The sequence below is a fragment of the Meleagris gallopavo genome, chromosome 2 (genome assembly GCF_905368555.1).
Source record: "Meleagris gallopavo chromosome 2, MGAL_WU_HG_1.1, whole genome shotgun sequence".
NCBI classification, from domain to species: Eukaryota; Metazoa; Chordata; class Aves; order Galliformes; family Phasianidae; genus Meleagris; species Meleagris gallopavo.
This window is the reverse complement of record NC_139405.1, coordinates 31,585,694-31,613,072: the sequence shown is the minus strand read 5'-3', so window position 1 is coordinate 31,613,072 and position 27,379 is coordinate 31,585,694. Positions and strand designations below refer to the sequence as shown.

The following is a 27,379-nucleotide window of genomic DNA, read 5'->3' as shown; positions in this document are numbered from 1 at the left end:
TTGTCTTTTTGTCAGACACACGCTCTTCATTCAAGATTTCTGTAAGCAGCAGTAATAAGGATGTGAGGAAATCTGCTGCCTTCACCGGTCACAGGCTCACAGCCTGTACTAAGAGATAGGATTAGTGAATAAGAACAGGTTGGAAGGCTACAAAGCTCCTGTCCCTTGCAATTTCCTTCTTTAGGGTATTAGTCTCGTTGAAGAACTTCCCTGAATAGTCTGAGCAGAAACAGAAGAAAAGGCTGGATTTATTTTATTTTTTCCTGGTGTTTGGGACATACTGGGGAAAAGGCAAGCTCTGGGTCATAAGCTTTGCTGAAAATGTCTCTCCAGTTGTCTCCACAGGCACCCTGGAGGAACAACAACATCAGTTTTCTGAGCAGGGAAGCTGCTGTCACAGAACAAGGAGAGACCATTATAGGCTTCTACCTACTGGCTTTAGGTATGTACTCTGTCTTGGCTTTGCTAGTGAAATTACACTCTTGGTAGAGTTTGGTATAAAGCTTGAAGTGATTCATTTGTTTTTCGTCTGTAACAGAACAGAATGTTATAAAGTGCAGCTTTTTTCTTCAGTTATTATAAGATCAAAGAGGTACGGCCTTATTTTGCTAACAGATTAATAACCAATGCAAAATTTTCAAGAAGAAAGAAACCAAGCTTGTAGACTTTTAACTACTGTTTGCTGAATTTAACAAGTAGGAAGATTTTTAAAAAGGGAAAATACTCTCTCTGATGTATGTAATACTTCTTTGCTACCAAGACTCGAGAAGACACAGAGTTAATGTCCTTTGATTTCCAGAATTTTGACTGGTGCCAGTCAGTTGGCAACCTACAAGTACTTCCTGCAGAGGCAGAAAATACAACTCTACAGGTTTTGAATTTTTAAAATATTTCTACTGTTTTTACTTTAAATGCTTGACACCCATAATAATTAGTCCCTCAAACAGGATCTCTGAGAGGTCTGAGGGCTACAGATCGTTGCCCCTTGTTAGCAGTTTCAGTACCATTTTGGTTCTCCCGCATGACAACATTGTATGGGTATAGTAAGGATTTGAAAATGGAGCCCAGTATGAACTCACTTTGATTCTAGCACAACTTTGCATTTTGTTTAATTGTTGTCTACTTGGGACAGACTCGATGTAGGATATAAGCAGATATTAGGAAACATTAAAGAATGCAGGTTTGGTAGGTAATCAATTTCCAATTATACATCCTCATGGGAAAATACGAAAATAATAACTTATTACATCAGCTGTTTTAAACTGCACTTTCAAAAACGTTTCTCTTCTTGAATGACTGACATAAGTAGATTTTTTTTTTCTTTTCTAAGCTTATCACACATTGCAAGAAGCTTATTAACCCTCAGCTAATGCTTGAAAAACATCTGTGGATGTTACAACATAAAATGTTAAATATTTTAGTATGTTTATATGAGACTTTGTTTTTTTATTGGTAGGAAGCATGGATGGAGAGAAGTTGTGTTTGGAATAAAATAGAGGTCCTTAAAAAAAAAAAAAAGACTTCCATCTTAATTATAAGCTTAATTGGAACAGTGTCTGTAAGGTAAAGCAGAGTTGTCCCAATTTATCTCCAATCTGTTCACATGCAAGCACCCCCTCACAAATGGCTGCACCATCAGTTAATGAATTAATCAGCTGAATTTAAGACTAGAAAGAACATGATGGGTCAGTAAGGCCATTCCCCTGCTGTAACAACATATAATCCATTTACAAAGCTATCATGCTTCCTCGTATAATTGGCTAGGGGTTTTTTGTTGTTGTTGCTATCACTTTTCCAATTGACAGTTTGCTCCTGACTTGGTTCCTCTGTTGCATAGGAACCTTTTCGTAAATCATTAGGTAAAGTGACCACACCAACTTTATCTTTTTTGTCCCTCCTTTTAAATAAATTATTTTTGTTGCCTGCAGTTATCGCCTACAGCTACTCTATATTCCTATACAGGTTATCTCATGGTCAAACTTGTATTCCTGTTCATCATTAAGTAAATGATGGTTCTCTTTATCTCCTATTGCAATGTGTTTCCTCTGTCATCCTAGTCCATCACCCTAGAAGCTTTTTGCTGTTCCAATCTGGACTCATTCTTTGATCATATACTAGGACTCAAACCAGGTCTCACCATGGCCATTCATTAGTTTTAACACCTCTAGCTCTGCTAACCCCTGCTGGTGCTGCCTGTGCATCACACTGGTAGTGCACACTTCTTCCATCAATTGATCAACAGAGGTGTTTTCCCTTGCTGCTCCTGATGCTGACCTCACATCTTGTAGCAAATACCTTTTAAAGTACCTAAGTGCCTGAACTTTTACACTGCGCAGTTAAATTTCATTAACACCTTATTACTGCAGTCTTCAAAGTCCCCTTGTTACTTTTGTATGCTATCCAGTCATCCTCTGTTGCTGATAGTTCTTTTCAGCTTTCACCAGCAATGCCATGGCTGCTAGAGCTCCTCCAGGCTACACCAAACCTCTCATGAACACAAACCTTGTTCTGAGGTTGATCACGGAGGAAATGCATTATTAACTTCCATGCATGTATCATGCATGCCCAGATCCATTTGCAGTATCTTTTTACTCCTCACCTATTTGAGTTTAAAAAAAAAAATCCTGTATAATAACATATAGAATTTTTATTGAAGGTAGCTTACTACTTCTACACTGATTTGTTTGGAAAAATATTTGTAGGGCATAAGCTACTGTTCAGAAACGCTTATTACCACATAATCATTTTATAACCAACTCTTCATCTTCCCTACAGAAGTTGGCTTAAGGATATGTAATAACTCTGTATGAAATATAAATAACTCTGTAATTAGAAACTCTGTAAAGGGGATCTCAAGGCCAGTAAGAAAAGCTTATAAATTTCCAATTGGGTGTGCTATAAGAGCCACCACAGTGTCTTCCAAACGACTCTGTAGCATTGCTGTCAAGGAAAATCTTTGAAGAGGGGCAGAACAAATAATCCATAGCAGAAAAGTACTGAGGGGGAATTTCCTTTGTAATCCTGATAAAAGTTTGTTTTCCAGGATTAGACATTTGAAATGTACACAAACAAATAACAAATTTTGGCAGTAATGTTACTACTTACAGTAAATCTTGTCCCAGCTTATGATGTTGGAATTCAGTGCATTGTCTCTTCCTTGTCTTTCAAGAAATGTTTGCATACACATTTTATTCCCTTTCTATTTTTTTATTTTTTTTTTAACGGAGACAGAGTCCACAATTCTACTGTCAGTAGCTAGGTAAAAAGAAAAACAAACAAACAAACATGTTTTTACATTACATTACAATTTATGCTTTGTATATCATAGTGCCAAAACGCTTGTCCAGGCATGACCTGGCTTTGAAAACAGACAAATATGCGTTACAATAAAAAAAAATTAATTCCAAAATATTCTAAATTTTGTAAACAGTTTGAACTTCGTCTACTTTACTTCTTGAAGTCTATGGTCCTTTGTAACCAGCTTCATATCCTCTACGTATTTCTGTGAGGCTGCAGTGCAGATGTCATAAATTAATCAGCCTCTGTAGGTCTTATGGTATTGGTTCTTGACTGCTGTGGATCTTTCTGTCGTACTTTCTATCATTCTTTCCCATACCTGGAGGAAAAATAACGAAAGGGTGTTTTTTTTTTTCCTTAAATATCAATTAGAATTCTAAAACTAATTGTTCTTCTCTACTTTTATACACAATTTGTTCTGTGCTCATTTTCCCTAGTTTCATAGTTAACTGGGGTTGTTAGAATGAATGATTGACATAACAAGAAATGTCAAGTGAGTATGACAGAATATATGATAGAGAGCAAATTCTGACTTTCTGTGAGTACTCGTATCACGAAGGCATGCTGAGGGCATTACCAACCTGATCTGAAAACTGGAACAAACCACAAGGCCCAGACTTGCCTTTAAATGGCACACATTTCTGAATGGTGACAGTATACTGTTTGACAGGTGACAGGATGAGTGTTATTTTGGGATGTTACTTGACAGCTAAATCTGAAAAGGTGGGAAAGGAAACAAGCCATTCACAAAGCATTCATCCACAAAATGATCACGTTTATTGAACAAAAAATCTCTCCATGCCTTGTCAAGTTTAAAACATGATGACTCTTCTGCCAAAATTCTCAATGTGCCCTGGGTACAATATTGTGTCTGTATAATTAGTGGTGACGATTAAAAGCAGAACAAAATCATTTCACAGTTAAGTAGTTAAAACTACATTTTCCCACTGTTCTAGACTAGAAAACTTTACAGCAGACCCCTCCAGACAAACATTTACGTTTGTGTTCAGGTAGTTGTACAGCACAGCTTCCCTTCTACCAAACCTAACTCTGCAAAAGCATAAATCCAACACGGACAGTATTGTTCACAGTCCTCATGCACTTAGAGGGAATAGAGGGTATGGCTGCATGCTCAGGCTTGGATGGAATCCAAGCAGGAATCTTTGTATAATTGCTGCATTCTCCCTTAGCGTTTTGCCCAGCTAAGGAGAGAAGTTTTTTATTTCCTCAGCCAATCTTTTAGTCAGCTTTCTGGGTGCACTTTTTGCACTGGCTGGCAGACAGTGAGTTGATACAGGGTTTTGCTCATAGAGTTTTAGTTCCTGACTTCCATCACTTGCTGAGCATCCCCGCTGTTCCTCCTCTGCAAGTCATGGGAAACAGCACCAACCCCTTTGTGTGGAGAGTGTCGACATCCATGGACTAAAATCTCCCCAAGGCTGTATTATTCCAGGAGAAACATTACTGCTGAATTCTATAAAGACAAAACATTGTTTTTTAATATTGCTTCCTGTCCTGTTCTCCTACTTTCCAATGTTTGCAAATGTGAATACCAACTGTATTAGTAGAGCTTTTCTCAAGTCACACTCAGTGCTGTCCTGAGGAGTAAAGGTGACCTGTAGGTATTCAATATTCAGTGACTGTCAGCACTCATTTAGCTGTTTTGCTCTGATATTGCTCGTCTCATGGCAGCAGCTCGCAGTCCTGTCCTGTGCTAAAGAGCGTCAGTAATTTTGTTGTATGCCACTTCAGAATTGCCATCATTCCTCATTGATGAGCCCAGATCAGACAGCATCACATCTTACGGAGGAATTGCATTGGCTCCACTATGAACTCTGTGTGGGGTGAAGTGCTCAGTTTCATCCTATGTGCTATTTCTCTCTCAGCCACTTACAGGTTTCCACCAGAACCTGCCCTTTCTCACCAGGATTGCCTGAGTTCTGAGGCTGGGTTTTGGTGTTTTGATTTTTATTTTTTCATCTCCTCTTGTGAGAGAATATTGCTAGTATCCTGTAGAAGGCAGAGTGGGTTCTCTCAGCTTACTCTCTTCCATCCCCCATGTTATTGAGAGGCCTCCTGGTGACACCACTCCTCCTAGCACTTCAGCGTTCACAGTTCTCTTTCTGGGATCTGGATTTGCCTGTAGCCTGCCCTGAGGCACCTTCTGCCTGCAGAGCAGCTGAGGAAACTCCATCTCTCATCCAGAGTGCAATGCCCAATGCTGTGTCTTTAAACCGTCAGTGTCTGAACATAGTTTCAGAAGTGATCACAACCTTGTCTCTGACAGCTGTATTGTTGTTTTGCATCACTTTTTGCTCAGTCTCTTCCTTAAGATACTTGAACTGAAAACTCCCATGCCCTCCAGGCTAGGGGGAATTTCAAGGACAGCCTTCCTGTCAATTACATCATATTGACAAAATTGTACTGTTTATGAAGGAGATTAATTTTTTTATCTGCCATTTTTAATGCCGTGTCTTACTACTGACAGGGAAAATATTTCCCTATCAACTGACTTCAAAACCATCTTACCTTAGAGAATGTGGAGCTGACACATGCAAACAGCACAGCTTTGCAAACTGTGTTCCCAAAGCAGTTTGTCCTCCCCGGCCTTTCTATGCCTGTTAATGATACCAAGACTCGGAAAAAAGTTAGGAACGATTCCCAACTTCAGCTGCACGTTGGAAATGAGGCTCCATTAAGAAACACTGTCACCTAGTGGCCAGAATAAGATGTACTTACTGTTGTTGACCTTACAATGATATATATCTGTATACATGTGTGTGTCTCTGTGTGTGTATACACACAGAAGAATCTTTGTGTATCATTGCATCAATGTCTACTTCTGGTTAATGCCATATATTGACACATCAGCTTTTCCCAATTCAAAAGCTATTTAGTGAACCAGACGTGTTTGCTAAGCAAGTGGCTTTTTGGCAATTCTGCAAAGAAAAGGTATTAGGAAGGAAATTAGTCTGCAGAAAAGCTGTTCACAGTGCAGTACCAAGTCTGTCCCTCCCAGTGCAGACTCAGGAGCACCTCACTGCCTTTGTGTTTTGTTCTCTGATTTTTCAGCTCGTGATGCTCCCAGATGGCCTGGACATATGGAGCCCAGCAGAGAAATGCTGTGTTCCCATCATGCAGACATATTATGCTTCTTCAAGGAATTCTGGATGTTCTCTGAATACCCAGAGTTGTTATGCAACGATATCAAGTTGCATCCTCCTTCAATATGTGTATTTGCATCTTGCTGTGTCAACGTAGTGTACCAGTGCTCTGAGATAGCAGCTGCTGAAAGTGGTGATTCTTTGACAAACACAGCAGCAGCATTTTCTGTTCATTCCATTTGATTGCCAGTTATTCACTTATTCTTACTTCTGCAATACATCTAGCCACTTAAAAGTGCTTCATACATAAGTTTCCCAATGGTTAAAATAAAATGTTTCAATTCATTTCTAATCGAACAAAAGGATATTTAGAAGTGAAATCATACATTTACACCTTGAACTGGTGCTTGCTCACATTTGACTTCAAAGCGTTTTTTGTTTGTTTTTTTGTTTTTCAGGCTGGATGTCTTGGTTTGGGAACAGCATTGTGATTTTTGTCCTGTATAAACAGAGACATCTTCTGCAGCCCACTGACTACCTTACATTTAACTTGGCTGTATCGGATGCCAGTATCTCTGTGTTTGGTTATTCAAGGGGGATCATTGAAATATTCAATGTCTTCAGAGATGATGGATTCATTATCACATCGATATGGACTTGCCAGGTAAAATTGGATTACACTTAATTAGGTAATATAAGCGTAACTATTTCCGTGTACGTGCTGTGTGTAAGCAACAAGAAAAAAATGCTGATTCATCTTCCAAAAGGACAGTGTTCTCTTTTGTTGCATCCATAAATCTATGTTCGATCAGGTTTTGACAAATTCTCAATAATCTTTTTCTACCACAAAGGTCAACATTCCCAACCAGCTGGCTGATGCTATTGTTAAATGCTGCTCTTTGCCTTACAAGAGAATTATGCGTATTTGTAATTCATTATTTGCCCTGTAGTAGCAGATCAAGAAATCTTAGAGAAGGCTTATATAATGCAAGTTTCACAGTTATTGCACAAAAGCTGCCCTTCCTTTGCTGTTTTATTCCATGTTCTTGTGAACACTTGAGGAGACCAACACTGATCACTTCAATTCGCCAAATACTGTAGAGAAGGTTTATCAGTGACTAGAAACCACACTGTTATTGTTTTCTTGTTTTGGTTAAAATTTTCCATAGTGAGAAAAGAATACTTATATTCTTTTTTTCTTATTTATGTCCTTTTATCTTGGATTTATTTCTCTCTTATTATCTGTGCTTTATATCCTTTTTTTTTTTATCTGTGTTTGCAGTGTTCCACTAGGGGACTTGAACTTTCTGTATTTTGCAACGTTATTTTAGGCTTTTAAATTAAAAGAAAACAAGATAGTGAGTTGACTGGGGGGGTTGTATTTCTGGAGGCAGACCTGCACATTCCGTTCCTTCTCCCTTTCCTTCCTTCTCCTACACTCACCAGAGAATACTTAGCTCTTTGTAGGTAACAAGCCTTTCTTCTCTACTACGTGAGAAATTTAAGAGTCTAGCTCTATCTATTTGCAGTAGTTCCTCCTACTTGGCTTTTTAACTTCACGTCATACCTCCCTCTCATGTTGGGAAGTGAAGGCGTAGGTTCTCTTCAGTTCCTTGTGGTCAACCTGGTTGCTGGCAGTTTACGCAGCTTTAAGTTAGTTGTTATGTTCCTGCTTAACAAGGCGTTCAGAGCGTCCATGCAGGACTTGAGTACACCCATAAATTACAGCATGCAGCTGCTTGTACCAAATTGGTTGCATTCTTGTGCCTGAAGTCTCTGTGGGCTTGGGGTCTGTGGTAGGATGAGTGCCTTCTCAGGCACAGTCATCCCTAATCTTGGAAGCAGGAAACTTAGAAAATCCTATTAAAGCTAATTCTGAAATATTCACACCTACATATAATATAATATAAACATGTCTCGTAGATAAATAAGCGCAAGCCTGGCTCTCTGGAGCTGTTGGAAATATCTATGAGAAAGATTCTATTTAGTGTGAGTGTCTGTTTCATGAGGGAATCAAAAAGTTGAAACTGACAGGATAGCCTCTGGCAAGGTGTAAAGACGATCACGATGAAGGAAAGAGAGAGAGAAATAATCCTGTTTTCTTATCTTAGGTATTTATTGTTTTTATTTAAAGAGGAGCTTGAATTATTGTGCACTGCAGCTGAGAATACTTTTACGGCTTGTGTTTCCTTACTCTGGGAGTGAGACTTCCTGCAGAAGCTCTGGTTAACCTAAGAGCCATAGCTTCATTGAAAAAAACATTTTGATTGAGAAATTGAATATATGTCTAAATCAATTTGGCAGAAAAGATTTTATTAAAATGAAGCTCATTAATTCCTCAGCAAAACTCATTATTTCTCTAATCGGAAAATCTACAATTTCAATTCAAAGTCTGTTGAGGATAAACTTCCAGGAAACCTTTTAATTTTCTTGACTAATGGGAGGATTTCAATTCATCAGACAAACAAAGGCATGCATACAAATTGTAAAACTCACACAGAAATTTAAAGAGATTCCCATTTTGTCATTTGTTTTAAAGAAGGTTGTTGCTACAGTTTGGGAATTAAGTGTGAAGTCTGGGCCTCTATGTCCAGTTCCAGCTTTGCAGCAGGCTTCCTATGTAAGACAGGGTAAGCCATTTAGGCTGAAATTCTGAACAGAGATCTGTGGCATAACAGAAGATCTGCAACCCAGCTGGTTGAAAGAAGTAACTTTAAATGACCCTTCTGCTTTCCCCAGCCCAAGCTCTTCCAGAGGCTGACAACTCTCTGATGTATTTTGTGTAATTTAGAGCACGGTCTGTGCAGTAGCTGTTTTGGGAGGGGATGCTGGTATGTAAAACACAGTACACAGGAATCAGCACTGTGTCCATATCCATTGATTTGCAAGGGAGTACTCTTGACAGCACATTAACAACTTTCCTAAATAATCTGGTTTGCAAAATGTTACAGTTGCTTCTTTCAGAACCTACAGAGGATTATCAAAGTTTAAACTTACCATTTCAAATAGGAAATGATATCGCATTAACTGTTAATTAAAAATTCATGGCAACTTGGAAAAGTCTTTTTTTACTCCTTATAAATAGCTGGAATTGGTTGTGACTTGCTGAGTGAAGATCAGGATATATTCAGCAACAAGCAAGGTTTGTGCTGAAAAAGTATTTGTTCAGATATTTTTTACTTTCTGAAAGTATTGTAGCTACCTTTAGGTATTTAGGAAGAGTACTGTACAGAAATAACAAGAAGATTCAGTATATTTTAAAAAAATTCAGTTTCTGTGCATGCACAGCCAGCCAGCACAGAGCTCATTCTTAAAATGAGCTTAGTGCTGAACAGAAGTGGGATTTTATTGCATTATTTTTTCTATTTATAAAATCTGGTGTATTCGTAGCCAGACCAGAATGGGTCTCACATCTGGAACATGGGGAAATAAGGACCTTGGTGCCAGGCAGCTGTAGCCCATCCTTCTATCACGAGTGTGTATCTCTCGGTTGCCTCATCTCACTCAAACTCCTACGCCAGTAGCTGGGATCTCAGTGTGGCCAACATGCTGTTAGCACGACCCATGTGTTCCCTTCCCCACCTTGGTTGATGTTGCAAGGACCTGGGGACCGCCCTTCTTTGGCTTTCTGTTGCTGTCCATTTCACTGAACATTTGCTCCTGTTTGATCAGTCAGTCTCTGCTGTCAGGTATGCTTAGCAAAACTTTACTTTTCCAAGCTAGCTTGTCATTTCTGTTTATGAAGAAAATTCATGAGCTCACCTCACTTAATCCACAAAGCTATTTTCCTTTCCTCTGCCTTGAGCTCTCTTCAGTACCTTCAGGTGACGTTTTTCAAACTGTAGGGTTCACAATTCTTGGCTGTCTCGGATAGAGGGAGTGGGGAGAAGACAGATAGATACCTCTTCTTCTCCAACAGTCTAGTCTGTGAAAACTGTAACTAAAGATCTATCTTATGATAAAATGGCTGTCTTGTTTCATTCTTGCTGAATGGGCAAGATATGTTGCTCCTGTACATACATCTCTGTATAGAATCTCCCCTCTGTACAGAAGAACCACTACTACTCTTCCTCATACCAAGCACTATTTTTCTTTTTGGAGGCTTGAAAGAGCTCTGCTTCCAAGAATGAGGCTGCATGGCAGGTCTGTACCCAAACACTGCTATATGCTCTGTACAGACATAGTTTTCTTCTCTCACAGGTTTTTTTTATCCCTTCTTTACTGTAACCCTGTGTTTTAGTCCTGATCAGGGCAGAGGAAGGAGAGTCTGTGACACGTTCATTATTTGCCTCTTGGCAAATCATTGGTACAGTTCATCTAGTAAAGTTCAGGTCAGTGAATATAAGCCAATGACCAACAGACATCTGTTCCCCTATCGACCATGTTTATAATTAGAAGTTACCTCAAGATATATTTTTGTCCTTTCTGTATGTTTTTTATTCATATGTTCTGCTGAATTAGAAGTTGCTATGAAACCTGTAAATAATGCATCATTTACACGTAGAAAGTAAAGGAATGTTAACTCTCTGATGAAAACACCAGTTTCTTCTAAACCACACTAATCCACAAACAAAAACCTTTTCTCGTATCTTCTAATCTAAAGTTGCAGACTTTAGGAAGCCTTAATATAGAAGGGGAAGTGTTATAACCTTTCTTATCCCCAGAAGCCAAAAAATAGGCTGTGGAGTGCTCTAGAGTTAGAAATGTTTCATAATCCTCATACTTTGATTTAAACTTGCTTCTACTAATTGACTTTTGTCTTTTTTTTTTTTTTTTTGGTATTATTTTGGTATTATTTTTTGGTATTATTAACATTATTCTGATGTTAATTTTATAAATACATAAGAATTGTATAAGGATCAAGAAGAATGACTACTCTTACATGTGCTTGCTTTGTCACTGTAGGTTTCTTAATTTTTTTATTACTTATTTTTGACTGCTAGTGGAGACCTTGAGTATCTTTTCCTACGCATAAGATACACCTTAAGTGTGCACAAAGAAGCCCAGGGCTCGTTCACGGACCTCATTGTGGCCTTCCAGTACTTGAAGGGAGCTTATAAACAGGAGGGAGACAGATGTTTCACAGAGGTGAATACTGATAGGACAAGGGGGAATGTTCTAAAACTGAAAGTGGGCGTGACTGCCTTGCTGTGTGGTTTGGTTGGCTTTGTAGCAGTGAGGAGACTTGTTTTGAATCCTGCACTGCTTTATGTTTTGATGCTGTATACAGTGCTTCCATATTTTTGTGAGGCACATCTTGGAAATAACCTAGCAACCCTAGTGAGCTGCAGCAGGCCCCACGTGGCATGTATGCATTGTTTGACTTAGTCCACTTCTGCTCTGTTTGCCTGACAGCACCAGCCCTGTAGCATATATGCATCCTGAAATGAAGCTATCTGGCCCAAAGTCCAACATTTCCTAGACTTAGTGTGTTTGCATTGAGGAGTGCAGGACAAGCAGAAATGTCTAGGATTTCTTGCACCTTAACAGGGTTTTTTGAGTTGAGATGTTTTAGCGGGAGAAGTCTCCAGTTGAAATCCCAGACAAACATGGACCTCTAAGAAAATCTGGATGTTTGGTAGCCCTGCATTATTAACAATGCGGCTCTTGGGCAAGGACATCTCCTCTTTAGAGTGGTTGTCCTGACCACTCACACATTCTCCTGCTATAGTTTCTCTTCTATAGCCCTGGTATTTGCTTGTTCCAGGGACCATGAAGCATCCTGTTCAGCTTCCAGTCACTGCTTCCAGCTGACACTTAACACATCCAGTACTTCTGGTGTGATTAAACACTCAGAGGTCTAATCAGACATTTTCAAGAAGGAATAGTGTTCATCTTTTGTAAACATTAAAGATGAGGATCTTAAATTCTGAAAAGAAAATTGAAACAGTAGGAAATCCTGAGATCAAGAACATGAAAATATATAGGCTCTTTTCAGAAGTTTTGAGGCAAGGGTCTTTTAATCTTGAATAAATTATTTTATATCTTATTGATAGCATTTGCTTCCTCAGAACATGCATTAATCTTTATTCCTGTACCGTAATTGTAAAACAAAAGATTAATACCTTTTCAACAATAAGTTCTATAAATGGTTCCACAAATCGTCAACCCTAAAGACGTTTATGTTCTTTTATGGAGTGCACTTAAAGGACACAGATTTCTGTCCATTTAATATAACCAGTATAACCAACCAATCTGTTGACTTAGCTGGACTAGTGACTCTGCTGACTCAGTCTGTGATTTTTGTGTGTCTGTAAAAGTTGAGTCAGTGTTTATGTATTAGTGTGTGTGGTGTGGTATTCCTCTACATTTTGGGTGGGATGAATGACCAGCAGAAGTACCTCAGCATCAGTGCAACCAGGTAGGAAAGGCAATTGCAAATGGAGAGGATCAAAGTAAAAGGTCACAGACTTCGTTTCAGCTCCTGGTAGATGGGAGAAGAAAATAGTAGGGAAGTGTCTTCACACGCACATCTTGAATTCACTGCTGCTCACGCATGGTGGGACCAGAATGCATGCTGCAGGAGTACATCCATCCTCAGCATGGCTCTCTGCAGATGGATGGCTTGGGCAGAGGATTCTCATCCAAAGACTGAGGTAGCTCAACCTTGCTTAGTATAAAAATCTCTATCCCAGCATCCAAAAGTGGAGTTCTAGAACTGAAACTGGGACAGAAGAAACATGAATGTTTCTCTCAAATCATAATCGTACAGGAATGTGACCCAATGTCTATTTAGTTTGTAAGTGCTCAGCTATCCACCTATAAGACGTAGAAGAAATTAAACCAAATGTAAAAATTGAGTGGAAAAAATAGCTATTGAATAACCTAGTGCAGTGCTGTGGTGTGATATTGCTGCGATTTTATTTATATATATCTTATCATTCCTGACGTTTTAGTAAGATGAAAATAACCTGCAGTCAAATAATGGAACTGGCAATAAGAGCATTAAGAGATAAGATAGATGTTAAAGGTGCTGAAGAAAAGCTGTGTAACTTTAGCTCTGTATTCACCCTAACACACTGGTCCACCGTGAAAGGTGGGATGTGGAGACTGAACTATAAAGCAAATACAAAAAGTGATGTCTTTTGTTTTGCCTGTACTGTGCCACACAATGCCTCTTCTGCACCCAATTAAGTTCTTCTGCACAACTCTGTATTTAAAATATTATGAATACTGGACTGTTACCTCATTCTCTGAGCTTTTCCTTGCATTACTGAGATTTGGATATGGAGAAAAAATTGCAGACATTAGTGTTCCCTACTTATTTCTTTCTGGTCTACCTTGATGTCATCTGAAGAGTGTGTACATTGCAGTCAGAGAGGTAAAAGCAAATCATGCAGACATCTGTGAGCTAAATTTTAACGAGAAAAATACTTCATCTATAGGGAAGAAGGGAACAAATTTCCTTTGCACAAACAGAATCATTAGCAACATAGAAGATCATTTCAGTGTAACTAATGTGACTGCAGGGAAGTTATGCCAGTTTTCATTAGCTATGAAATCTTCCTTGTTTTTGCTGTAAATGATTATTTCTGCAGCCAGTTGCAACAAATTAAGGAAGAAATATATTTGGTACTTGAAAAATGGTGGCTGCTCCAACTATCAGTTTTGGTGTTTAACAAGACAGGCACGGCCCCTCCCGTGTCATCCAAGCATTGCACTGCCTGGAAAGGGCACTCACTGTCTGACACTGAGCATACAGAGCTGAGAATTCCCAATGCCTGAATTCCTGTTCCTGCACCAGCCTCTCCTCTCACAGGACCTTGAAACAGGATCGAAGAGTAGCTATGTAAGAGGAGGTCTCCAAACAGTCATTCTTTTTTTTTTCCTACTGTCAGGATGTATAAGAATTGTTGAGTCACGGCCTGAACCACTGATTGAGCACTTGGGGAAAGGACCGGTCAGTCCTGGGAGCACAGGTGAAGGCAATTCAGCTGTGTGACCAGAAGGGGTGGAGCCTGGCTGCACCTCCCTTAGACCTCATTTAAGGGCTGACTGCCACTGGGAATGGATCTCTGGTTGGAGATCCCTCCTTTGTGGAGTTTTCCCCAGTGAGTCTAGATCCTCAGAGACGGGTGAGTCCTTTTTCTTTTCCTTGCAACATTTAATCCCCCTGTTGTTACACCTCTTGTATCACCTTTCCATAGTGTTGACCTGATTGTTACACAGGGACATAGCAAATTCTTGTCTTGGCCAATTCCATGTGAGCTTGCACCACTATTAGCCTGCTGTGCCTTGTGCCTAGGAGCTTTATGAGCATAAGAATAGCTCCATTGGTAGGCATTCAACCAGCAATCAGAGGTGACCTTGTATTAACCTGGTGAAAGCTACGCAAGCAGATTCCCTCTTGCTGGGAAACAGCACAGGCAATTGTCCATTGGAGAACTTGGATGGTCACTTGTAATTTCTGAGCTGTGCTGGCAGAGCCTGTGAACAGTCTGCAGGACTCCTTTGAGAAGCATGTAAGCCTACAGAAACATTTACCATGACCTTTTGAAAAGGCAGAGTTAATACTGTTTTACTTTGAAAATGAAAGTGTGACTTAATCTGATGAGCTTTGCTTCCATGGAAATGTAAAGATGACAGAGGTGACTCCTGAGGCTGTTTTCTTCTATCTGTTCGTATGTGTTTGGATCTACGTGTTTATAATAATGGTACTGCTAACAATAAGCAAGCAGCCTCTGACTTCACACCACTATAGTGGAGAGGAGTTTGGGCTCAGGTCTACTGGAACAAGTTTTGTGCAGCATTGCATGGGCATTCCCTGAGGATGGTGCTGAAGTTTCTTATCCAGTGCTAAATTTCCCTGTACAGTAGTTCACAAAAAGACAATGGTAATGCAGCATTTAACCTGAAGATGGGAATCTTTCCACTGGATTTGGATCTGGGTGGCATGAGCTACGTGCTTTGTTGCTTCCTCCCCATTCATTCCTTAAGTGTGGATTGGAGAGGCATGAAATTTGTCATGGTTCCACAGCATTAACCTAGAGTCAGGAAGCTGCTCACAAGCATGTGTAGATGTGATTCTTGCATCTGGTGAGGTTCTATAAGGAAATTCTGAAAGAAATTTGTTAAATTCTGTGTGCGTGGTGCAGTTCAGAACAATGCATGTTTTTATGGGCGTGTACTACTGCTGTGAGTATAAATTATGACCAGAGAGAGCTGCAACTCTAATAACTGAAAGTCACCCAAAAGTAAGTATAAATAGAATCTCATTAAGCCACTATATAAACCTCAAATGACTACAAGAAAACAAGTAGACTTATTTTGAATTATTTAATATTACTAAAGCCAAAATATAATCTGCATTTCATAATAGCTAGCATCAACTGTATATTTATGGTAGATGGATAAACAGCAAAATTATGTATCTGTAACTGTGTAGTTTAATGCATTCATACTTTTCCTATGTCTTTAAAATATGTGCCACCAATAGAAAGATTTAATCACTTGGTGAATGCAGAATACCAAGCATCTGATGTTCTCACTTAATGGCTTAAGCTATCTAATCCTGTTACATATTAGTTCTCATTGCCTATCAGAAAATTACCTGCTGTTTGTGTCAGAGACACGTAATGGATTGGCTTAATGTAATCACCTCTAAATAGAGCTACCCTTGAATCCTGCTGAGACATTTTGAAAGGCAGAATGCAACTATAGCACAGTCGTGTGATGTGAACAGAAGACTGTGGATTATAATTTGTTTTTGCTTCCTGTATTTGACTAAATCTCGAAGAATCAATTTGAGCACTGGGAGTTTTAAGCAGTCTACTGTGGAGAGTGATTTTTATCATGAACCTTGGCTGTTCTTCCATTTGACAGAGGTTACTTTAAGAAAAAAGTAGTCCCACTGACATATGATTGATGTACTGGAAGGATGGGAGAATTATGTTGTCACTAGTCACGAGAGGGTATTTTCTCACTTACTGCAAACTCTAAGAATTTTTTTAAACTGTAAGACATTCTCTGTTATAAATTCCCTACTTTTTTCAAGATGTATTTTTTTAGAGATTTATTAGGTGCTTTTTTTGACTTCTGATGCTGAAGGAGGCTTATTTCGAATATCTATCTGCGTTACTATCTCAGAATAATCTGATTTGTATCTATAGAATTATTTTGAGAGATCTCATTGTGATTAATTTAAACATATGAAGTGTAAAAAATAATCCCTTTTTAAAAAATGATTAACTTTTTCTTTACATATTAATTATCTCAAATAGAAGGGAGGTCTGTGGCTCTGAAGGAAAGCTGACACACCAGTGAAATTTCAATAGATTCCCCTCTTGGCCAGAAGAGGGAGAGATGCAGCTGCTCTGGCTAACGAGATCACTGTTTCAGCCTAAATTGAAACGTAATAGCTAGTTGGGCAAACTGCGTTTATGCCACCAAACGTTGATTAATACAATAACAGGCTGTATTTTACTCCGTCTGCTATAAAGGAAAACAACCCTTAGTAGTATCTAAAGATACATAAGCAAGTCTTAAAGGCAGTGAAACTTGGGCACACCCAATCTCATAGCTGGGATTTTGATTGTGCACTAGGGATTCCTGGCTTTCCCTACGTTGAAAGAAAGTTTAAGAAATGAATTTGCATGCAGAATGATCTTTCTCTACTGTGGGTTGTAAATAGTATAACAAGAATATTAGTAAGATTGGTCTTCAGTTGTGTCTTGGCTTCCAGGCAACATAATAAGCCAGTTCTGTGAATATCCACATATACCCACGCTGCTCCTTTGGCTGTAGCACCGAGAGAAAACCTTTTAAAACTGCTAATTTACTTCTATTTCTTAATGGGTATAAAGGAGAGAGCAGATGGACCAAAATTACCACGTGATCAACTTGGTGTAATTCTCACATTATTTCAGGTAGTTCTGACAATGGCTCGGTCCTATGAACTGCAGTGATTTAAGGAAAAGTGTATTTTAGCAGAACACCAGTTCAAAGAAAACATTTTGGCTTTCTTATGGTGATAGAAGTTTATCTTAAATGGTAAAGGGAAAGAGGGTGTTTCTAAGCTCGCTTTCCTCCCTAGGTAAGTAAGTGTGCCTGTGGGCTATTCAAACTGGTGACTGAACGTAGTTGTCTTGTTTTGCTCTGACATGAGGGAATGGAACAGTTGTAGTCACATCTGCAGGTGACAAAACATACCCTGATGTATTTCAGGAAAAAAACATCCTGTTTCAGTATACTTTCCACACTAATGGATACACATTATATATGTTCTCCTACTGTATTAAATCTCATAGTCTTTTAGGTTTAATTTCAAAGTGCTGCTTTGAATCATCCCTGAAAAACTGCTTCCTTTCTAATCTAAAAACTAATGTGATTGGTTAAGCTTATGCAGTGTAGTTTTTCAGTAGCCTTTGGCCATGCTTTACTCTCTTGCTTTTATGATGCATTGTTAGAGCAGGTGGAGTGGTGACAGCTGCTTGCATTACTAAGGCTAATGAAATGCAAAGCTCATTTTTGAATCCAGGTGTTTTGCTAACACTACAGTCCAGAGTGGGCAAAATTCAGCCAAGTGCAGACAGTAGTATGTAGCTGAAGCACCCCAAGTAGTTTATTTTCTCTTGTTTGCATTTGTACACTGAGTATGAGTCAATTGTATGTGGAGCACAGGAATATTTGGCTTGGTGCAGTAGCAAGACTTGATGGTGAGAAAAAACACCAGTGAAAGAAATAATGAACTAGTCTCTTCCTAACCTTTAACCCAATTTAATTTATACAGTCTGTCATGATCTCAGCTTCAAGCCTGGATTAAAGCTCCAGACTCATCTCTAGGGTAAATCCATGGGAGTTGTGCCATTCACACAAAAACAGTTTGTTCCTTTGGAATAATGATGTGCCTCTCCTTTGATATTTCTACTGTTTGAATGCCAAGTCAGACTGGTGACACTTGCTCCCTGTTCCCACCTCCCTTGGTGCCTTCAAGAACTCTTCTGCTCTGGCTGGTTTGGTACATTACTGCAAGCTTTCAGAAAAAACACTACTCTCAGCATTTTGTCTGGATCATTTCCTAGTTAGATCGTGTTCCTTAGCAGATGGCTACATCCATCTTCACCAGTCAGCAGCAACCCCGCTCCTATAACTAGTACTTGGTAAATAGCATGTGGTCAGTAACTCTGAGACTCAATCCATTTGGATGATATAGCTTTGGATGTTTTTACTTCTTATTTTGAAAAGCCTTTCTCACACAGCCAAGCCCATTATCTCCTCTATTCTTCTCTCTTTGGCCTTAAGTTCATGGGTTCAGTTTGTATTTTTGCTGTACCTCAGTGTGCATCCAATGCCTTTTTGCACACTTGGGGTTTTAATTCATTTCAACCTTTTTCTCATTCTCTTGGCAAGTCGTTTCATGGAAGCATGCATGTGAGGGTGTGTTTGCATGTTTATTTGACGCACATTACAGAGCACTTTTCTAATTTTTGAACATTTACTTGCTCACTGATTCTATAGAAGATGACTGCTCCTGACATCTTATATTACCTTGCTGGTTGGGTTGCTGGATAAACTTTTGAGAGCATTAACATGAAAATGACAGGAGCAATCCCTGCAGTTCTTTTCCCTCTAGGCACTCCGCATTAAAAGAACACTCGTTACTGCTTTGTTTTTCAGGTTGATGGTTTCCTCACACTTCTCTTTGGCCTGGCTAGCATTAACACCCTCACAGTGATCAGTGTGACACGCTATATAAAAGGCTGCCATCCCGATAGAGGTAAGGAATAAAGGCAGATCCAGTTGTCCTTTCATTGAATTTTGCTGTAACTCTGTTCTCCTTTCAGTTACAGAATTTACCAGATACAAATTAGATGCATTGGAAACCATAACATAATTTCGTCAGGTACTTGTTGTAGTTTCCATGGAAATAAATAGAAGGCATTACTTTCAGAGTGACCTACGCCCATATTCTATAAATTTTCTCTGGTCCAGCTTTCACCATCCTTAGATAACATGTTATCAGTTTTCATGCCCTTATTATGACTGGTTTGTACCACTCTCAACTGAGAACCTGTTAGTATTTGCATTTAAAGCTTGCCTAAACAAATGGATACAACATAAGTGTTTTTCTTTCTATTAACATGAGCGGTATTAGCTGTGAAGAGATTATTCATAGAATTTTTTTTCTTCTACAGGAAGTTCTCTTGCAGTTTGTAGTGACAGATTTGCTGAAATTCATGTCACCTCCATTTTGTATTCATAGCTTCATGATGCAATGCTTCAAATGCACACTTCTCTTTTGCTCTGCTGCATCACACATTCATTGCTAGTAATTTAATGTTTGCCTGTTGAGAAAATCTGACCAAGTACAATGTTACATAATTGTTAAGGAACAGAGATGGGTGGCTGCATAAATATTTTATGGGTAGACAAAGAAATAATCACCACATATGGCAACAGTGGAACAGACTGAATCATTTGTACCATGTGGCTAACAAAGCTTGACCAAATAGTTTTTTGACCAGCTTTTTCTTAACAGTGAAAACTTCGAAATGAATAAGAAAATCCCATAAATTTAGACTAACCTTAATCATTTCTGCATAAAACATATTTGTTTTCTTCTTTTTACAAAATTGCAAAACACAGCTCCAACAAAGAACGTTGTATTTCTGCAGTGGTCAGCAAACATTGTCTCTGATAAACAGCCACCCAGTCCTGCTGCTCCACAAGTGAACTCAAACACGAGCATTTGCAAATTTAAGTTTTTCTTATAAATATATAGTTTTATATTAACTTTTTCTCAGATAGCTGTGTTTTCTTCATTATTATTTTCTGGTTAAATCATCTCATTGCAGCTCACTGTATCAGCAACAGCAGTATGACAGTGGCTATGGTCCTCATCTGGATAGCAGCCTTTTTCTGGTCAGCAGCTCCACTGCTTGGCTGGGGTAGTTATACAGGTAACAGGTATCTTTCAGTTGTACTTATTTGGCACTTCTCCACTGAACTCAACTGAGATACTTACCCTTTCTTCCTGTTTGTGATTAAACCAGATTGATTAGCAGCAGAACTGAGAAAAATCATTCATCAGGGAAGATGGATGTGCAGTGTTGCCTGCTTTGGTGTCAGCTATAAAGAGATTTCTTGAAGATATCATAGGAAATACTTGGATCAAATGTGTGTTATCTCTGGGGGAAAAAAAAAAATGGGGCCAGAAATATTTGGCATGGTTAAGCAGTGAGATAAAGGAAATTATCAAAACACATCCTTCAAAAACTGTCAAGATTAGGAAGCTAGAAAATAATTCAAGTTCCAGCAAGTTAAACTTGAAACTACAGTAAAGCAAGCCAGAAGATTTAACAGTTTAATGAAATTATGAAAACAAACACAGCAGAGGAAGAAAACTATGTCAGACACCCAAGAAGTGATGAGGATGCAAGATAAGGCCATAGGAAAACAAAAAGTAGAAAAAAAATTCAATTTGCTAACACTGAGGCAATTCAATGGCTAGGAGCTATTCACATACTAGAAAATTTCATTATGGGAAGTAGTTGAGAAATTGTCTTGGATTAAGTCTCTAAACAAACTAATACAGTAATTTCAGAGCTAAGGTATCTTAAGTAAGCCCTCATCTGGGGGGAAAACAAATGAAAACACTCCTAGCTTTAGTGCCTTTAAAATAGTGTTTACCTACTAGGAAAAAAATAATAATAATATGGATCTGGGTTGTATAGGTCTATGAAAACATAAACACAGTGCTCAGAGCTGGACAAATAGGGAGAAAACAAGGTATAATCAGAAAACAGATTAAAATATAAAATCATAAATCTCCGGTGTGACTGAAAACAGGTTGTAGAAAGACATACAGGTGGAGAAGAGATTTCTTCCCATGAAGAAATAAAGGCAGCAATAAATAGCTAGGAACTAAGGCTCTGAGACTCCAAGATCAAGGGCAAGGGAGAAGTTTAAGGCTAGGGCAAGTATTAGGAAAAGACTAAAACCAGCACTGCAGCATGCAAATATTTATTAAATAAGCTTTGAGTTATCTCTGTACCTCTGAAGGATGCATGTGAGAAAGCACCCATTTCTAAGAACCTTGAGGTCCTCTTCCCAAACCAAACTGTTATCAGAGTACTAGGCCCAGTGAATCTTCTGTTTGAGACAGGACAACTGTTCTAATTTTATGTAATGTTTTTTGCACTCTAGGTATATCTTAGAACTTGGGTGGTCTGGATTTGTCATTTGCTTTGCACTTTGCATTTTCTAGCAACATGGGCTTTTGTATGTACAAGAATCTTATTAGCTCTTCATCTGCAGAAGGCTTTCTTATATCCATTTTTGCCCTAACTTGGATCCATGGACCCAATGTAAGGATATCCAAATGCCCCTTGGATCCTACTTGTAATTTGGTTCAACTCCCTGACAACAGTCTTCAAGACAGCTTCTTTGAGAGCTTCTCCCTGTTGAGAATCAGGGCTGTTTAAAATTCCATAGAGGGACCCATGAAGACCTCTGTAGGAGTCCAGCAGTGGCAGGTCTGGCAGCAGAGCATGACAGTGACAGCAGATCACAGCGTAAGATGCATTTCTGCCTCCCACCTGTCACTGCTGCACAGCAGCTGCAGAGGTTCCCCAGGCCCCCACTGACTTTTGGAAATGCCACTTGCTGATGCTCCTTGCAGAGCAAGCTCTCAATTCTGACATAAAATCTGCAGGATTTTCTTCTCATTCCATTTGGAAGATGCTTGCTTTTTTTCCAGTCAAAAGTTTTCACAAGCCAGAAAATAACCATAACTTCTGACTTAATTCTTATCTTTTTGAATAATATCTTGGAATCTATTGATGAAAAAAGGCAAAGGAGACCAAAAAAAAGTTTCTATTACTGAGCACAGCCAGAAAGCACTGTCTAAAGCTTTTGGTGTTAAAAATATCGAGCTCTTTTTGATGAGACTCAAAAGAGATTTTAATCTCTTGCTCCTTTAATTTATTCTATCTGAACCTCCTATCACCCATGAGGAATTAAGAGTGGTTTTTTTTCGTTCAGAATTATCACTGGATGTCAGTGAGAAAGCTGTTGTTAAATCATGCAGCCTTCACCTGTACTGCATTTTCATGACTTGTTAATACCTGACTTATGTAATTTTTGTTCATACTTCAATTATTTATAATTTAGTTTATTTCCATGGTTGTCGGGGGAAAAAAGAAAGAAAAACAGCCATCTCTCCACCAATGGAAATCCACAATTCACAAACTACAGGCAATCCTTAATGCTGTCAAACTCGAGCTTTCTGTCAGGACACATTTATAAACAAGTCAAAGAGACTCGATAAGCCAACTGTTATTCATAAAAAAGCATTTAAGCACAGACTGCTCTTCATTCCCATTGCCTTCTTCTTAGCTATCTGATCACCTACTGTCTCCTTCTGTAAATCCCACTAGTTGCAGACCCTGTAACTTGTTTTTAAGAACTTGCAGCTCCTTTGTAGTCGTTTTCCATTTAGAAACACATGAAACATTTTGCTAAGTATTTACATGCTTCATTTTCCCATAATCTCTGCTTTCATTTCTCCCACTACAATAAAATTTTCACTGCCTTCTTACTTCCATTAAAAAATAAATAAATAAAACAACCACTCAGTATTTTTATTTCTTACTTACTTTACTATGTAAGTAGTGACTTCTTACATGCGGCATATTGTATCTTTGCAATTGCTTGTTATGCTGCTACAGTGCTCACCTTAAAAAGTTAATTTATAGAAAAATGTCAAGTTAATAAACTAAATTAATACCCATTTTCTAGTGAAATGTCACCATTTTTTTGTCCTGAAACAGAGTTTGTACATTACATTTACACTGGAAATGTAAATAAGACAGAATGACAATATGGATTAAAACTTGTAATGGTCTATAGCAGTACTTGAAAAATTAGTTGTCACAGCTTGTTAAATTAGAAAGGTGCTTATAGCTTAAAGGATGTAAAATACAGCACTAAATGTAATAAATTAATCATACAAAGCCAGATAAATGTTCTAAAAATGCTTAACAATTCACCTTTGTTTTTCAGATCGCATGTATGGAACATGTGAGATAGACTGGGCAAAGGCCAACTTCTCTACAATCTACAAGTCCTACATTATCTCCATTTTTATCTGCTGTTTCTTCTTACCTGTAACAGTCATGGTCTTCTCATATGTGTCAATTATCAATACTGTCAAATTAAGCCATGCATTAACAGGATTCAGTGATCCCACAGATAGACAGAGGAGAATGGAGCGCGACGTCACCAGGGTAAGTCTGGTTTCATATCATGGACTTTATCTCAGTGAAATGTCTGTCCAAAAAATTGGTCTCACCTAGGACAAAAGTGAATAAAACCCATAACCCATATTAAATTTATTTGTAATCACTACTGAATCTGAACTGAGTGAACATAAGGATTGTTTAGAACTCCCTTGGTTGCATAACAATTGTGATGTTGCTACATCACAAGAGAAAAATATTTAAATATAATTGGAACAGGTCATATAACACAAAAACAGAAGATTGGTTTGGCATATTCTCAGAAGTAACATCTCTTCTGAAAGAGAATACACAGAAGTTATAGGGGAGCTTTCAAATTACTTATTCTAGATTGAAATATACACCAAATCTCCTAAATTCATAAAAACCTACAGGGAACTGCAGCTGTTTTTGTTCCATTAGATGAGGCATTGCTCACGCACACCTCATGCCAAGTGAGATATACAGCTTCTAGGCACAACTGGTGCCATCAAAGAAAAGCTTTTGCTTCTCTGTGCAGTCCTGTAAGCCATACCTTGAGGAGAACCTGAATGTTTCCCTTCCAGTTCAGTTTCTAAGCTATTTTTCTCCAGTATATTTCATCTCTGCTGTAGTCTTCCAGAATAGATTTAAAGCTATTTTCCTTCTGTCTTTTAGGTCTCTATTGTTATTTGCACAGCCTTCATTATTGCATGGTCACCATATGCTGTCATCTCTATATGGTCTGCGTACGGTCACCCTGTGCCCAACCTTACCAGCATCCTTGCCAGTCTGTTTGCTAAGTCTGCCAGTTTCTACAATCCTATAATCTACTTTGGAATGAGCTCTAAGTTTCGGAGGGACATTTTTATCTTGTTCCATTGTGCCAAGGAAGTCAAGGACCCTGTGAAGCTTAAACGTTTCAAAAACCTCAAGCAAAAACAAGAACCTTCTCAGAAAGAAGAGAAGTACGCACCAGAAATGCATCCTGCACCAAGCCCCGATTCTGGTGTGGGAAGTCCAACCAACACCCCACCTCCAGCAAAGAGGGAAGAGTATTTTGGTATTCTTGATACACCATCTAATAACCCTGACATCGAATGTGATAGACTGTAAGTTTTATGGCCACTTAACATGCACCCACCTTGTGTTCAGGAAGACCGTCTTCCGTGAGTGATTTGATCTCCCAACTCCCAGTCCATCTATTTCTAGCTATAGCACTGAGAACTACACAACTCAAGCAAATCAGATGACAAAGAGAGATTTCCCTTTGGTATAGATACAGAATGCTACAAAACACATTACAACACAGGCAGCACACATGGTGCCCAAAGTATTCAATTTTCACACACATGAAAGAAAACGAAGGCTCACTTGTGAAGAACTGGCATCAGCTAGCAAAAAAAATACTATTATGTTCCTATCCCAATTTTATTAATCATAAGATTACATTTCCAAATCTGTTTTTTACTCTTCAGCAGTCCCAGCCATAGAGGATCTCTTTAGTTCTGTGGTGCAGCACAGTCCCCACCCCTAGGAGAAGACTGGCCCCCCTGAGATTAGTGGAGCTGCTGCTCCGATTCTGCAAGTTGGTATGCAAAGCTGCTCCTCCCGGGATAGAGGGGTAGAATGACCATGCCCACATGGGTATGCAACAGACTACCTGTGTATGCCCAATTCTACATGTGTCTATGCAAGTGCAAGGAGCTGTAGATATTGGTATTTTGTAGTCACTGTAGGTTTAACAGAGACTTTACACTTTTCCTTGTTTGTTTCCAGAATTATTTCCATCTTCCCTGACTCCTCCAGCGAGCAGGGCCTAGCTGTGGCACGCACGTGCCCAAAAGCTGGCTTTAACTTCCTGATGTGTCTCTCTATCTCAATTGCTTTTCTAGATGACGGTTAAGGTGGAGCACGAGATGTTTTGCAGCCAATGAAACCAATGACAGTAAGAATAAGACAATAAGAGTATTAAAAAAGTATGGCATCAGTGCTATTTACAAAATAATCTAACAACACTCTACTGCTGTAGTAAAAGTTTTTGTACCTACCCACCATGGGTAGAAGGAAAAAAAAAAAAAAAAAAAAAGGACTTTCAGATAAATGCAAGTAGCAACAAAGGATAGCTATTTTAACAGCAAAACTATAGGATTAAATCAGCAGTGAGAATATCTGATACAATAACATCCAATTAATCCCTCAATTTAATTTCACAGAATGAAAATAGGAGGGACATGTTCATAACTCCCCATCTTGGTAATTAACTGATCACACAGATTTCCATCACGTTGTTTTTGTATTAACCCTGGAAATTCTGTGTTCATTCAGTGCCATTTTCATGATAAATAAGGGTGGGGAAAAAAATGAAATGATTTGTTGCTAACCTCAGTGATATTTATGACCTATGTGAAATCTTTCACGCTCAGCATATGCTAAGATGTAGTTTTCCAAGAGTTTGTAACTTCCCCAAGAAACACATTTGGAAAATCAAAGCGAGCCCACCTTCATTTCCTCCATTACTCTATTTGTTTTGAGAAAAATCACTTGTGTTTTGAAGTTAAAAAGAAATAAACATTTTAAGCAACAGTTGGGAACTGTTTCCTTTCACAGCCACGGATCTGAACTGCAAGAATATTCATCCCCATGGAAAATTTTGAGATACGGGTGCTATTTCATTACCATAAATAATTAAAAGCAAATAAGTAAACTGTTGACTTCCAGATAAAAGCACATGCCATAACTGCAGAAACAGATGAAGCCATTTAAGGCAAACCCCTGTCACAGTTGGATGAAGGCAGGCAAGGCCAGTCAAAGCTGGCACAACATTTTAAAAGCTCCTATATCTAAACCCAAATCCTCCTTGGCAGCCTCAGTGGACTGAGCTTAGCCACTGCTGCACACACCCAGAGGTCACTTCGTGATGAGTGCCACGCATCCTTTTGGGTGCACCTCTCAGAGGTACCTGCACTGACAATCACTCTGGACACTGGCAGTAGCCACAGATACCTGGTTAGCATTTAATTAGCATTTCTACTGATTTACGGATGTCTAGGGAAAGCATATGTGCCATTGCACATGTACACAGCTGCAAGGGAGAGACAGGAGTAAGATACACGAACCAGAAATTAGCAACATAAGAGGGGAAGAAGAAGATACGCAAGGATGCGAGGGGTGAACAGCTTAACGACACAAATCTGCCCCAAAACAACTAGAAACTGCCAATACTACAAAAGCCTTGACTGTACAGTGCAGATCTCATTCTTGCCATGCCTACAGTCCTTGTAGATAGATACAGGGTAGTACCATGAGACTTCATGACTGCAGAGCAAAACATCTGGTTTTGCAGGTTATTTGAGGGGAAGAAAAAAAGAAAAAAAAAAAGAGGATGGATGCCTTTGCAGGCACCAACCTGTGCTCCAAGCCCCATAACAGGCACATTTGTCACTGGAGTTACTCAGGCTGTTAGGCTTCCAGTCCTCAAGCATCAGTATTCTGTAGCTGTACGCAAGATACACACAAGCACCAGAAGACAGGAAAAAATACCCAGAACCAGTTCATGCTCAACACAGGTAAGGGAATATGCTTCAGAGTTTCAAGTGTGCAAATCCATACACAGTAAAACAGTTGGCCTCCATCCTGCTTTCCAGTTTTGTATTTCTTCCCCTTGTCTCCAGTTGCATGCTTGTCTGGAGGAGGTTGAACCCTGCTCCTCTGCTTGCTGAGCCCACATCACTGACCACAGAGAGCCTCCAAGAGTGCAGAGGTTGAGAGCATCAGCAAGGG

The 27,379-nt window shown here is 39.0% G+C and overlaps 1 protein-coding gene across 1 annotated transcript; it reads left to right on the top strand.

Moving 5' to 3' along the window:
- LOC104909628 (visual pigment-like receptor peropsin) lies at positions 1-26,106 on the top strand. Its single transcript, XM_010706865.3, has 6 exons — positions 1-442; positions 6,860-7,065; positions 19,017-19,116; positions 20,195-20,299; positions 23,403-23,626; positions 24,275-26,106. Exons 1-6 carry the CDS (start codon positions 322-324, stop codon positions 24,710-24,712), a joined length of 1,194 nt encoding a protein of 397 aa, XP_010705167.1. The 5' UTR covers positions 1-321; the 3' UTR covers positions 24,713-26,106.
- Positions 26,107-27,379: the final 1,273 nt, after the last annotated feature.

What these genes read in the sequence shown, in the direction of transcription:
- LOC104909628 (XM_010706865.3), top strand. Translation starts at nt 322, where the DNA reads ATGTCTCTCCAGTTGTCTCCACAGGCACCCTGGAGGAACAACAACATC. An exon ending in TGGCTGGGGTAGTTATACAG is followed by an intron (nt 20,300 to 23,402) that starts GTAACAGGTATC and finishes TTTGTTTTTCAG; the next exon opens with ATCGCATGTATGGAACATGT. An exon ending in TGGAGCGCGACGTCACCAGG is followed by an intron (nt 23,627 to 24,274) that starts GTAAGTCTGGTT and finishes TCTGTCTTTTAG; the next exon opens with GTCTCTATTGTTATTTGCAC.